The following is a 15,202-nucleotide window of genomic DNA, read 5'->3' on the forward strand; positions in this document are numbered from 1 at the left end:
AGAGACGGCACACATGAGAGCAGGCTTGGGAAGTGCTCATTTCTGACCTCAGGCTGTCTTCCAAAACGGCAAAAGTTGTCTAAGCCATTTCTGATATATCTTAGCTTTGGCCTTTTTCAACAGCCACAGGAGTATCAGTGCCCCACGAGAGCTGGAAATATACAATCAATCAGACACCCCTAATTAATTTTCTGATAATGAAAAAATAAATACACTCTAACTGATGTAAAAACACATACATTAAAAAGACCATTCGAGTCTTGTGAAAAAGCTGCATGAATCTACTGTAGTTTCTAAGTCAATCCAACTGTGAGGAATTCCATCAATTGTGCTCAGCTGATAAAGACATTAAAATAACAAGAAGTTATGATATATAATCCTCTCTCTAAGTACTTACACATTCTTGGATTTGAATGCTTCAGCAAAGTGCTGCACACTGTGAAGAGAAGCGAGGTCTAAGGTCATTGCTTCTACCTTGGCTTTATGCTGGAACAAGAGAAAATAAAATTAAAAAAAAAAAAAGATAAATAACAGCAAGTTTAGTTCACAGTATCGTGTTACAGTAAATGTGTTATGGAACATGTCTGATTCCCTTGGTTAACATTAGAAGCCCACAGCAAATATAAATCATCAAACTGAATGGACAAGCGCGACACTCAATGCCAAGTGCTGTATTCTAACTTTGTGGTTCTGCTAACACAGACTGTATGCACGGTATACCTTTACATAACACAAGGAATTCACACCCAACAGTTTTAAGGTTAATGTGATCTTCTCTTCCTTCCATTTGGCTAGTGGAATTTGTGAGGATGCAAATCATGGAATAAAAAACTAAAAAGCAAAGCAAGCAGTATTGTGTAAAATCATATGCATATTTAATGTACTATAACAACAGGGAAAATATACAGTGGATAAATACTTCAAAACATTCAGATTTTAATTCAACCTTGCACATATTTGTCCTGAGACAGACTGTAGCAGCTGACAGAGAAGCAGCAAAAAAATTAAAAAAAAAAATAAAAATCAACATTTGTTCAGCAAAGAGTATTTTACACAAGTTTAACAGGACTGCGAATGCATCTTCAGAGAAAATTGCTCATGCTCCTAAAGCCAACTTTCCAGAGAATAGAGCTAGAGGCAACACTCCAAAAGGTGCAAGCTCACCAACATTTGCTAATGCTATCCGTCAAAATGACCCTCAATATCATGCTCAGTTCAAAGTCCTTTATCTGTACCTCAACTGAACTATTTTGACTTCGAGCCTCCGTGAAAAACAAGGCAAAAATGTTACCTTGTGGCCAACAGCCCTCGCAATCTATTTTTACTGGAAAACAGGAAGGATGATGGGCACCCCGGTGCTTAAATTCAAGCAGGCTGTGGCTCCTTTGAGCTACTGATGAAAAGTTTCTTTCTGACTTCCCAAAACCATTTTTTATTCCCAACTTGCCTCCTATAAATACACAATGGGCATGCTGATCATGAGCAGAAGTACAAGAAAGAAGATCGAACATGGGGATACACTGCAGTCATTTGGGAACTTAATGCTGGATTGGAAAAACACTGGTAGCCCACGGGGACTTCCGAGTGATGGGCTTTATGAACATCAAGACATGGTAAAGTGGGTGCAGTTTTTAGCAGTAAAGATAGTAGAAAGTAGTGGTTCTCGATATTTTTAGACTTGAAGCACCCCCCATTATACTCAAGTCACCCTTCCATACTTTTTGTGAACTGAGCAGCACTCCACTTCAAAAACTAACATATCTAGTACAGTGCCTACCACCTTGCAGAGAGGCCAAGTATTGGAGGGTGGGGAAACGGCCAAGCAGGGAAGAGCCCGAGCTTGTGCTTATCTACTTATCTCCTTGCATCTGGCTTATCTGCCCACACCTTGTGGCACCCTTTAAAGGATCCTGTGGCTTCCCAAGCTGCCCCGGCACCCTGGTAGCGAATCACGGGCCCAGAGGGACCTTTTTTCACAAGCAGCAGCAAACACAAGTGCTTCCAGTGTCTCCAGCTTCAAAACCCCCCACTGACTTCCCTGATTCACTTTCTTCTACTTGCAAGCACCCATCCTGCCTATTACAAATAGGACTGCATGTGATATTTCTCAAGTTCTTATGTCTCCAGTCTTATGTAAAACTAATGTTTCCAATGGTCCACTTCTCAGCAGGCAATATGAGTTTCTTATGTTAGAAAGAGCTAAAAATAACTGTTTCAGAAACGGTCTTAACACTGCACCCTCAAAAGATGCACTTACAAAAACGCGAATTCATTTTGCCCCACAGGTGATTTTTTTTTTTTGTTCAAGATTCAGAAAATCAGTGAGTCAGTGATAGCCCACATAACTCAGTATTCCTCAGCTGCAACTCTTCTTCTACTGTACACTCCCAAGTCGTTTACTTAGTAGACATTTGGGTTCAGTTGTGTTGTTCTTTTCTTTTTTCCCTTTTTTAACTGAAACATTTTGCTACCTTTTCCAAGGGGAAAAGAACAAGAATACTACAAACACAAGGACAGGAGGTCAAAAAACCTTCAAGTAGTTCAACAGACTAAACCACAAGCTGTTGGTTGCTATGGTCCTGGGGATGGTGATTCAAGTCCACACACTGGTACTCAGGTAATGCTCTTGCTCTGGGCATCAGGTTTCCAGTTTCTGCTACTGAGTCCAAGCATGGAGAGGAAGTGCCTGCAATATTACAAGGCCAGACGAAAAACATGAGGTACCTCCAGTTTACCTTTACAAGCAGAAATTCACTGGAGTAATTAGACTAGATATACTGTAGGTGTACAAAGGACAGTTTAAAAAGCACGAATAAAATATTAAAAATGACAAATGGCCAATTGTTATACTTAGATAGCAAATGCAAGCTACAAATACGGGTTTCTACTCTGCCAGTTCAACCAATGAACTGAGACCAGCATCTAATCACAATCCATTCTCCTCAGTCAGTACAATCAAGGACCCTTTATTTCAAACAGTTTAACTTACTTGCTCTTTTGCTGCTTTTTTAGGTTTGATAGACACAAGGTTAGAGAGAAAGATAAAAGTCAATGGAAACATTTCTGGAGTAATTCAAGGAGATATTTCCAAAATATCCCAAGTGGAAAAAATACATCTGAGTGCGTGTGAGAGCTAAAGCAACACAAAGCATATTTTCTCCTATTTTTGCAAGATCGGGGCTGCTACACCACAACTGGCAGAAAGGATCATTTGAGACTGTGTATCAAATTAAGTACACATTTGGGGAGAGGAAACAGGCAGCACAACAGTTCAAACACGACGAGCATCCCAAGCCCATTGTTTTTTTTTAATATATTGGAATGCAAGGGAAAATCCTGACTAGAAAGAAAGATTAACAGAGGGAGAAGCCCCAGGAATGCAGCATTAGATACCCAAGTCAATCATATACTCAATAGTTTTCACACCACATCTCAGCTCTAATCGATGTACTGTATATTTTCATTGTAGCTTCTTTTGACTAACGTTGCTCTGACACCTTCTTGTGCCTATGCACACCTCTTCCATCTTCTCCTCCCCACTGCTGCCTGATGAACACTGGTTACTTGGTACGACTGTGGCATCCTTCTCCAGTGGGATTATGATACCAATGACAACCTGGCCTATCAACCACCTTCCTCCACTTTTTCTTCTGATTTCATTTAAACGCAACTATTGCAGGGCTTAAAAAATCCTAGCAGGGGTGTCAAAAGCAGTTTGATTTTTTTTTGGGTGGGGGGGGCAGGGGGTAGAACAAAAATAACTGTGTTGCTGTATGCCATCTACAGGAAATAACAGAACCAAGACCCACAGAACTGTAGCGTTTCCTGCACACATGCTTAAATAAAAAGGCTAACCAACTGACTGTCACGTGAATTGGAAGCACGGGAGCTCTCTCCAAGTGGTAAGCAATTAAGATACCAATGTATTCACTACCCTTCTGCAACCTTGGGCACCTTACTTGACTTCTCTGTCTCGATCACACAGAACTGGGATAACAATCCCCATCTCACAGAGGTTTGGGGAGGATTATAAGAGGCATGAAGCACTAGAGAAATAGTATTTGAAAACTTTCGACTCATCTTTTCTAAGTTATATAAATAAATAAAAAAATACAGGGCTACACACTTAGCCGGCTAGCAACGTAAAACTATCAGCTGCACTGGTAAGTGTAGCCTTCTTCTACAGTAGCTCAGCATTATTTGTGTCACGCATAATGTTTTTCCTTCTTCTGCATGCATATGTAGCACGCATAATTACATTTATAAATGTACTAAAAGAGAAAACATATTTTTGCTAAAAGGCATCATAACTATAACTATAATCCACAGTCAGAACTGATTGTTAATGGCATGCTGCAAATTCTGATCTAATGTGTCATAATTTTATTATGCTGATGTCTCTCAGCATTCCACTTTACATATTTTCAGCACTGAATTATGCCTCATTTTATGTGGTGAAATCTTAAATGGGACTTGTCACTTTCCCAACTGCAAGAGACACTGGAGCTTAACACTGACACCATAACATTAATTCACTAAAGCAGAAAAGAAAGCTGCAGAAAATGTTTTTATTTAATGAATCAATAAATGACATTAATGCTCCCTCTACTACTTAATTCTCAATTAAATAATATTAAAGGGAGGCTGGATAACATAGGGGATTTGGAGCAGTTTAGGGAGCATTTCACCTCTAAATCACAGATCGCTACCTAACGTTTGACAGCCTGTACCGAACGAGCTGGTGCCCTAAATACAGTTCTCAACGGACAGATCTTCACTGATATCACCCAAACCCCATCCCCCCCTTTTTTTTTAACCAGTCTAATTCTTTATGTCAATTGCAATAAAGAGGACGAGGACTGAACGGGCAAAATGTCTTGTGAACTGTCCTCAGAAAAGACAAGGGGTTGAATAGTATGGAACTTAAAAAGCTTAAACTGTTTCTCTGCAGAGTCTGACTAAAAATACGTCAATTAGTGTCAACGGAGGTGGCAGTCGGAGGGGAGAACTCTTGACCTTGAGGCTAACTTGTATAATACCGAGACTGCTAACGTGAACGTGTATTTCAGTTCGGCCACCAAACAGACGGTGACACTAACTTTTCGCTCGCTGCTGTGCTGGGCCATATTGGAATCAATCACCACGGGGCTGGTCCCCTAAAATACACAAGAGTGGTATTTTTTAAAGTGTGCACAGAAACCCCTTTCAGTAGTAAAGGGGAAAGACATTTGCTTTATTCTTAATGATTTTATGTATAGTTCTAAAATAATGTTATCAATATTTACACACAACTGTTCAGCTGTTCTGAGGATAAATTGCCCTGGGTGAGACTTTACTGAATTTTGCATGTAAGCTACGCCCAATATGCAGGAAAAAACTATTAAAAATGCTTAAATATAATTGGCAGTATTTTTCACTCTTGCTAGAAAAATGCTTATTGAGCCAGAAACTAACAAAAGAGTGAAAACACCCACAAAGCAAGCAATCTCACTATATGCAATGTATTTGCTTTACAGCTTAAAAACTGTTTAAAAATGAACACTGCATGGTACAGTAGCTTGGCAGTAAACATGATTGTGCATTTATGTCTTGGTATTGAAGAAGGAGCCCTTTTTCATAGTGAATTTTTCATTCTAATGTAAGTGATGATTTACGTTAAATATAGGTAAAGCATGGTTACATTTTCCTGAAGGATTGCAAGGAAGTGAAGAGCAGTACAATACGTTGAAGCATAAAAGCTTTCTCTGTCATAATATTTATTATAATGGCATATAAAATAGCTGAAATAAATAATAGATGACTAAAGGTAAATTCATATGATAAAGAATCCTTCAGCAGACACCATTACTTCTGACTGCTCTGGTTTTATACAGAGTTGAAGACTCTTAATAAATATGCTGTAGCCCCTATATCTTATATAAGTACTGGAAAAAATTGAAGATGTACTTAAAAGGCAACATAGTGGACATCGGCTAATTTACTGTATAATTATATCCTCAAAGGACACGGTGTATGTATTTTACACATTTAAAAGCCATGTTTTCAAGGAAACTTAGGAAGCAGTTCAGTAATAAAAATATCTGACTTTGAGCGCCTGACAAAATAAAAAGTACTTCAGAGGGCAAAGCCTTGGAATACAAGTAGCTCTGAATGACTAGCAAACGCATCTTCGCAAAATTAAACAGCGCCTATTAACTGAGAAACAGGCAGCCTTCAAGAATAAAAGAAGCCTAGGAGGAACCAGAAGAAAAGTATGTGAATTACCCTTAAAGTATGTAAATCATTAAAACTCAAAGTATAGCTGACAACATCCTACATTATAAGGAAGCAGAGACAAAATAAATCCAAATTTCAATTGTGAGGACAAAGCAAAGATAAGCTTAGAAGCATGTCTGACAATTTGACACATGGCTTATGATAGTCAACAATGACCAACAACAGGTATTACTGATGGAGAAATATAACAAGGAAAATGCTTTCATTCTGGTTCAAGACTGTAAATATGATTGTCCCTAATGTATGCAACATATGGCTTGGGGCAAAACTATATTTATGGAATGCTAGCTTTATACTCTCATGCATATATTTTGAATGCTATGAAGTTAGCACTCAGGTAGCTGAACGGGACAAATGAATCAAACTGCTTCAAGAGTAACCTAAGACATATACAGGGTGTTTTAAGAATAAGTTTCTCCACTACATTTGAGATAGCTTATTGATGTCCATTAGAAGCCATTGTGAATGGAACAATTTTATAGTCATATTTCCTTTCTGTTTCTTTCTGCCTCAGCAATTTCTGCAAAGCACATTTTCTATCTCGAGTCTTAAGTTATATATGCACAAACACTTTACATGTGATGCAAAAACAATTTCCTCACCATTTTCCACATTAATTTAACTAACCACTTAACTGAGATCTGCAAGGGAATAATAATTAGGGTTACTACTTTTTGCAGCTATGCTATAGCAAGGCTTGAACGTGTTTAGTTGTTTGAATGTTCTGTTTAAGAGAAATTGGTCTCTTCTTTCTTTTATTTTTTTAACATTAGAACTTTGGCCATTTGCGTTTCTTTTTCCAGGATGAGATTTCAGTGCAAACAACTTGCTCAAAAGTGGCAATGATTTCAATTCCGACTGTTCAATTCAGTTTTGTGTTGAAAATGTGTGCATTACATTCTTAATTAAACGGTTAAGAGAAAGGCCACCTTTGCTACAAATTGCAAACTGCTACTGAAGTCGATCGACAACTTTGAAAGCTCATAACCCAAATTTAAAACCTTGAACAGGTCCAGCAAAATGTTCAAAATATTTCTAGGTAGTAAACAAGCAAGGAGAAAAAATACAAAAAAAGTTCACTTTTTCTTTATAGTTCGTCAAAAAATAACAAAACCCCCTCCCCCACAAAAAACCCTATACCCTTTCCCCTACTTCTGCAGGTCACTAACAACCATACACTAATACTGTTATGAATCTTTTTATATTGTAGTTCAAGGAGATACTTTCTGTTCTGAATCAAACTCACGAGATTTGCAACACAGGAAATAAAGACCCTGATCCTCTAAGCTTGTCAATGTTAAAATCCTGAGACTGGTAATATTTTATTGTTACTTTTAATTTACACATTTATTTTGATCAGGAAAACCTGCATTTCCTGGATCAATTTTCAATAATCCTGTCGAATATGATTTCATGCTTAAAGAGAGCTTTCAAAAAACCTGATTTCACAACACTTTCAGCACAATGCTAGGGACTTGATTGTCCAAGATGATTAAAACCAAATTTTCATCCCAAAGGCAGATCATCTGAAATGCAAACTGATTGCCTGGTTATCCACTGTCAGTTTGTACTGTATGTGGCAGGCAGGCATGAGGGACACAATTATCTTGGGACTCTTAGGGCTACTGGAAGTCCTTGATTGTCTGCATTTTCATAGAGTCTGACCCCTTCTCAAAAACAGACACCTGCAATGACCAACAGATCCCAAAAAATGAAAAACAACTTTGCTTGCCATATTTTCCAACTGTTTCACCTTCTGGCCCAAAGCTGCAGGTCCTCCAGCTATGCTGGGGACTGTGCTAGCGCCAGGCTCTACAAAATAACGTCTTAAATTGCTATGGTAATTCCCTACACATGGGAGGAGAGCTCTGGGATGAAGAGATGGATTAGAGACAAATTACCCCATTAAAATTCAGTTAGAGAAGAACAGGTTCTACTATTAGCTCGAATGTCAACAATAACTGGTTAACTTGTGTACATGCTAGAGATGACGGAGGTGAAAGAACCATATAGAAAGCCTCGTATGTAACACTTCAATTCCTACTATCAGAATGGTTTAAGATAGTGAAATAATTTAGTCCATACTACAGTAAGACATGATTTCTTTAATGAATCTTTTGTTTTCTTTTCCAGGTTGGAGTTTACCAGCAATTAAGCCTAAGCCCACACCATGCAAGTCTAAGCCGACATCATCTGAGCCCACACCATGTGATTAGAAAGTAAGTGAAGCCTGTAGGCACATTTTAAGTACCTTTGGACTACAATTGACACAGTCCCCAGGCTACCCAGATTACAACTGTAATTCATGCGCTGGTGTTTTAAACTTAACTGTGCAAATGTGGTCATACTTTGCACGTGTGTGAAAGTATGCACTACACCTTCATTAATTTCCATATGATCACCCAATTTGTGGCCTACTGAAGCCATCATTTTTCCAAATCATCATGCATGGTTTCTGTCACCAAGTACAATGTCATTTTTATGGCACTTAAAGCAAGGCAATTTTATAACTTGCTACTATTTTTTGTAATTGTTGCTCTACTCTATTCATTTAAATCAAATGAGAGAGGAAAATATTCATTTTTGACAGAATATATGCCTTTTTGATGGAACAAGTTTCTTTTTAACAGCAAACTACCTATCTTATACATTAAAAAAAAACAAGGATGAAAATCACTACCATACATTGCCTTTTATTTTTATTTTTTGTTGTCCTTAAATACAGGGGGAGAGGGCAGCACACTGGGCAAAAATGGAACCATAATATCTGGGTACTGGGTTCTGACGTCCACTTTGGGCCTGTGGTACTGTTGCCTGTAGTAGGAATTGGTCTCAATACCTACAAATTGGAAGCATTTCATAAAACTACTGCCAGAGGTTTAGGCAAGGACTGTAGACATGTGCAGCACTGAGAACACATGAGCCACTATTGTTTATTGTTTGGCTAGCATTTTTCCTCCTTAAGTTGTATGAGATCTACTGAGTTTCTCTTTGGGAATCTCCAGGAATCACGGCAATATGTCATAGATATAGTTTATTACTCTAACAAACATATCTACTTTGTTTACAAAATGGGAAAGCTCATCTGGGAACTTGCAAAAATATGGAATGCTTTGTTTACTTTCGATCAAGCTGAAGTCCTCAAATTAAATACACTTGACATGCTCTGTAAAAGTTTAATAGACATAAGACCCCACTACAAGGCCACCAGGTAATTCAGAACAACTTACGACCTCTAGTTAGAAGAGCCATAGGAACCTGTTGAGAAATGGAGTCACTTCACTGTTAAGCACAGGTTCTGTCCTCAAAGCCCAACCAGAAATGATGCTTAGCATAAGACAACTCAATCTGCCAGATTGCATCTGACCTGAAAACACACAGGGACAAGATTTGGTTGGAAGCATACATCTCCCCATGTGAACATCTAAAATCCTCAATAGCAGGAGAGTCTGTTGAATTACAATAAAAAATGTTGTTCAAAAAAGCAAAAGCAGATCTATATGCACACGCACATATAAGGCTATATGACTATGACAGGCGTTTGGCATGCCTGCCACTTTAAGAGGAGAGAGGCTGCCTAAGAAGCAGCATGTAGGTCTGGCAGGGGCTAATTAGAAAGTCACCTGACCATAAGGGGGCAGGGCTTGAGGCATAAAAGCCAAGGGCCTGAGCTGGCCAAAGAGTGTGAGTGCCACAAGGAGAGGAGCTCCTGGCAGCAGGGCCCCTGAGCTAACTGCTGAGCTGGGGTAGCACTGAGCCCAGGAACAGGCCAGGCCTTGGAACAGGAAGCCTGAGCAAGGGGCAGAAAGCGTGCACAAAGAACACAGGGGGCAGAGAGGGGCATGTGTCAACCGGGCCAAAGAGCCTAAAGGTCTCAAGCCCAGGAGGGGCAAGCATCAGTGGAGCCTGGGAATCTAAAGGTCCCAAATGGCCTAGGAGCGGGGCCAGGGTCTAGGGAGACTGAAGGTCTGGGATCACAGCCAGAAATCAAGGGGGCTAAAGAACCCAGAGTCCAAGAGGGGTGAGGACTGGGGCTACGAGCTCATATAGTCAGAGACCAGGTGGGCTATGGAGCCCGTAAGCACAGGAGGGGTGACGACTGAGGCTGGGAGCCTGGAAGAGGTGCGAGACATCAGGAAAGAGTATCATCTCCAAGGCATGGGAGTGGATATTGGAAAGGATGGAGCCAACATTTAGGCTCGCTTTAAGACCCGTAGACAGCTTTCCTCCTAATAAAACAATTACATCAAAGGCGTGGCAGGTGAGAAAGGAGAGCAGGGCACCCTAGAGTTGGAGCCAGGCAAGAATTGTGTGGCCACCAGGGGGCATCACAGCCACCCCCGGAGCACAAACCAGCTACAATGACATATTATGAAACTTGCTTAGAATTGATTTCAATGTGTATACTTTATAGGCATGCAAAATATGTGAACACCACCCATGCAGATGACAAGGCCAAGAAACCTACAATGGCCAAAAGGACAAAATGTCTAAGCAGATACACAAAAGAGGCACCCTTTTTCCCTGCTCTCCCATGATCCATAATCATAAGCTATGTTGTTGCTTGAAAGTGCAGACATGCACTGTGCAGTGTATTAATCCTTCAAACACTAACAGATGCTGGCAGGGATTTAGGCTGGAATGTATTTACAAAGTGACAAATTATGTTCTGTATTATACAGAGAGAGAAAGAGCACCCACAAATAGGCTGATAAATGTCAGCTGCAGTCACGACAAACGGTTTATTTTTATTATACTGTAACCACAAATGTTTTTTGCAGGGAGGCCCAAAGATTTATTTGTTGCAGGAAAAAACAAGATTATATATGACACAAAGTAATAACTGTAAGATCACTGATGTTCTGGGCAGCTTGCCCTCCTGGAAGCTATGATCAGATTGAAAAATGTTGCTTCAAAATGGTATGTTATATGACGCAAAGTAAATCGTTCATAAATCTGTATTAAAACAACAATACCTAGTAATTAAAGACAGCCTTAGTCCAAGGGCTATACAAGTGATAAGCAAAACAAGATGCCTTCTTTAACGGAAAGCACAAAAATCTACTGTTGTGATTTGTCAAATTAAAAACATAACGTCTGTAATTGCTCGATGTAAACGCATTATTTTGGAATGGGGCGAATGCCCTTCCTGAACAATTACTGCAGTACAATTAATTGGCATAGCAGTGATGTCCAGAGGTTAAAAAATGCACTGCAGCTTTCACACAGTGCAGTAAGACTTGCCAACAGAATTAAAGTCTGGTTCTTTCACCTTCTCTTGTTACAAGGGGGAAAAAAGTACTCCATTTTTCAGGAAAATCAATGCAGCTATAGATATTTTTAAAGGCATCATTTCCTTAAGTCTCAGTAATTTTAGAAGAGCTCAAGGTGAGCAAGAGTACTTACATGAGATAAAGCACAAGGCATAAGGAAAGAAATGGAACGCAAGGCACCAGGCAAATTTTGAAGGATTAAGTATTACATATTTAGGACAATATTTGCATAGACTTTTTATACATTTCTAATAGCCTGGCTCAGAAAAACACAAGCCAAACTTGTAAATTATTTCCTTTGTTCATGTCTAATTGGGTGTCTACTTCAGCAAAAATATTTCAGTACACATTTTCATCAACGAATACATTTTTGAATGGAAATATTTACATTAGGGAAGACTTATTTCATGAGTAGGGATTTGTAAGATCAAGCTTCACACATACGCTTACAATTTTCAATGTATACGTTTGAATTTGAATGTATATTTTTAAAACTTCAGACATATACAAGTAATTCATATTTCATCATGCAAGTCAGGTATTCCAACATCTACCTACCTGATTTGCAGACCAAACCAAGGGGGTTTTGTGTATTTCTTTACATAAAATAATTTAGGCATGAAAAATACATGTGCAAAAAGACCAGAGGTGTGTACACAAAGGCTAAGACAAAGTCTGCCTGGAAACCTAGTACATTACTGGACTTGCACTGTTTTGGTAGCGACCAAGACAACAGATACAAAGCCTGATTCTAACCACATTCACATCTTTTTAGGTTGGAAGTCTACTGGCATGTTAAGATTTACAATCCGTAAAACAGGAGCAAATTGTACGCCAAAAAAGTTTACGAAGCATTTTTTTACTGACCCAGGAAGTGACCCAATATAGTCAACCATAGGCACAAGAAGGCTAACTCTCATTTACAGTAAGGTCACATTACACTGCTCTGACATTAGAAACAGCATTCGAAGCATCTTAAGCATAAATGTGAATGAAGTCCAAAGTCTCCTATTTATTAAAATCCGACAGCATTAAAATCCCTGAAATTTTCATTTAGCGTCTAAGTACACACATTTTATTCAGCACCACATTCCAATTCATGTACAACAGAAGTATTTAAGGAAAAAATGTATCATCCGCTAATAAACTGAGTAAATGTACTCTATTATTTAATTTATTTTTTCTGTAAGCTTCCAAACAGTATATATTAATTGCCAGTTCTATTTAAATGCCTTCTATATACAACCATCTTGTCCCTTCTGAATAACCATTAACGAGGGTAAAGTATATGCATTACTACTGTAGGCTATGCACATACATTAATGAGCTTTCAATCTTTGTATAACACTAGTAATAAAAAAAATAAAATGAGACATATTCAATACTAGTGTTGCAACTGTGACACGCATAGTAGGAAAAAAAAGGATGATTGAATACCAGTTTTCACTGAAAATATATACCAGCAGAATCAGTGCATGCCCTAGATATAAATGCTTTTTCAGCTGGGGAAAAACAAATGGGATAAAAGGAGCCAAAATGAAGAGACTATTAAGATAACAAGCATGCCAGTTATTTTTGGGAATAGCAACCACCTCTAAAGGACAAAAGAGGTCTTTCAGTCGTCCTGTAGCCCTGAAACCATGAACACTGATGTCACTTTTCTACACATTTGTCCAGTTACTGTTGACAATACTACAGATATATATTCTAAATTCGTTAAAAATTAATTCCAATACGGATTTTCATCTTTTTTTTTTTATTTTGAAGTAATTTAGTCTCCCCCCCATTCAAATATATCTGTGCTATATACCTGAACACCTCAAAAAAAAAAACCTAGCAGCTACTGTATATCTTACCCATATGCCTAATGCAAAAATGTAAAATATATTTTAAAAAATTCAGAAACAAAATTTCCAAGCAGATGTTTATAAACAGAAGGTAACGGATAAAAACCCAAACACAATGCTGCATTATGTTACATGATTCACTGATGAACCCATTGGAACCACTGCAAAAAGCCCTTCTGGAAAACTTCCAGAAATTAAAAGGTGCAAACAAGCTGCCTAATACCCTTGCGTAGCCTGAATTCTTATGAAGAAAATAAAGTTTATTGTCTGGAAACAGAGAAAGCATGAGGAAAGCACTAAAGCAATGGAGGTGAACAATTAGACAGATGTTCACTTAAGGAAATAAAGAGAACAGAAGAAGCCATCACTGAGGAATTTTACGAGAATACTGACAACTCTGCACCTCATCAAGGGCACTGGTAAAGTTAAAGCCACTGAAGCCATTTCTGCTCAACTCCAGTATAACTGCTGACCTTGCAGAACCCTGCGTGTAGGTAACGTGGCTTATAGAAAGTAGCATTATAGGTCTCATTTTAATATTTTTCCCCAAACTCCAGCCATATATTGTACTGCAGCTCAGGAAAATGAACTGTATTTCCTTGTGGGACACTACATGTACCAAAGAATTTTTTTCCCCTTAACAATGTCAATATAAGGAAAATCTGTTTTCAGGCAGCTTTCATTAGCCAAGTAAAATTACTGTGTCTAATGCTTTTTACTTTCATAAGCTGCATAATCACATAGTTGGGATGACTTTTCTTAATACGCTTATAGATTTTTAATACAGTTAAGGTGGGGGGGTGTTTTCAATTTTTGTAAAATTTAGCATTTGAACATAATCTTTTTCTGTTGACAGCTGAATTCCTGCAATATCAGCCCAATGTGCGTTTTGGGGACTTTTTGCCATTCTTCTCATATATTCTTATTAGTAGCAATATCTCTCTCTCTATCTCTATCTCAATTTTCTTCACTTGTTTTTTAAAACATAATAAAAATAAATAATTTCCCAGGCGGGGCCTAAGTTTTGCTTCTCTGTGTCTATCCAGCTAAAGGAAAAATAGGAAAGCCGATTTTAAAATGTCAAAACCTGTGATTTGTTTAAAGAGCATAAATATTTCCATTTTAACATCATGTAAAAGTACCCTTCAAAGCTGTAATATACTTCCTTATCAGCATAGTTCCATGCACACATACTCATATACAGACTTTAAAAGATGACCCAATAATGTTTCCTCACACACTAATTGGAAACAGTCGGTAGTAGTTTTGTATCAAGACATACCTTTCATCATTTTCTTGCCTTTAATGGACTACTTTCTGCAGCTTACGTCGTATGAAGCATTCATGAAGTGACTTATGTTCAAAAACCATCTGACTAATGCTTCTTGGTGCTGTACCAGCAAGCACAAAAATGGTGTGAAATGTCTTTTAGAATTCAGTTTTGTTCTGTTTTTGACATGCGTCTCATGAAAGCTGCACAACATACAACACAAATGGAATTAAATACTTGGGCTAACCTTATTAGGAATACATTTTCACCAGCTTTAAAAATGTATAGGCACGAAACTCAAGACTGGTGAACTCTACAAACAGGAACCCTCGGAAGAACAATTCCAGTATGATGTTTCATAGTTTCTAGGGTCAGAAGGGACCTGAGCAGATCATCCAGTCCGACCCCCCACCATGGCAGGAAAGAGTATTGGGGTCAAACGACCCCAGTAAGGTGGTCATCCATCCTCCTCTTAAAAACCCCCAGGGTGGGAGCCTGCACCACCTCACTTGGAAGCTGGTTCCAGACTCTAGCCG

General features: G+C 38.5%; 1 protein-coding gene across 12 annotated transcripts in view; it reads right to left on the reverse strand.

Annotated features, from left to right (window-relative positions):
- WWOX (WW domain containing oxidoreductase) overlaps window positions 1-15,202 on the reverse strand; it is a 795,240-nt gene that overhangs the window by 615,215 nt on the left and 164,823 nt on the right. For all 12 annotated transcript variants that reach the window (XM_019505508.1, XM_019505506.1, XM_019505507.1 and 9 more), the window contains one exon: window positions 398-486. In XM_019505508.1, the coding sequence (XP_019361053.1) occupies window positions 398-486 (89 nt within the window). The remainder of the gene's footprint in view (window positions 1-397; window positions 487-15,202) is intronic.

The sequence above is a fragment of the Gavialis gangeticus genome, unplaced genomic scaffold, assembly GCF_001723915.1.
Source record: "Gavialis gangeticus isolate Ggan-Ray unplaced genomic scaffold, GavGan_comp1, whole genome shotgun sequence".
Taxonomy (NCBI): Eukaryota; Metazoa; Chordata; order Crocodylia; family Gavialidae; genus Gavialis; species Gavialis gangeticus.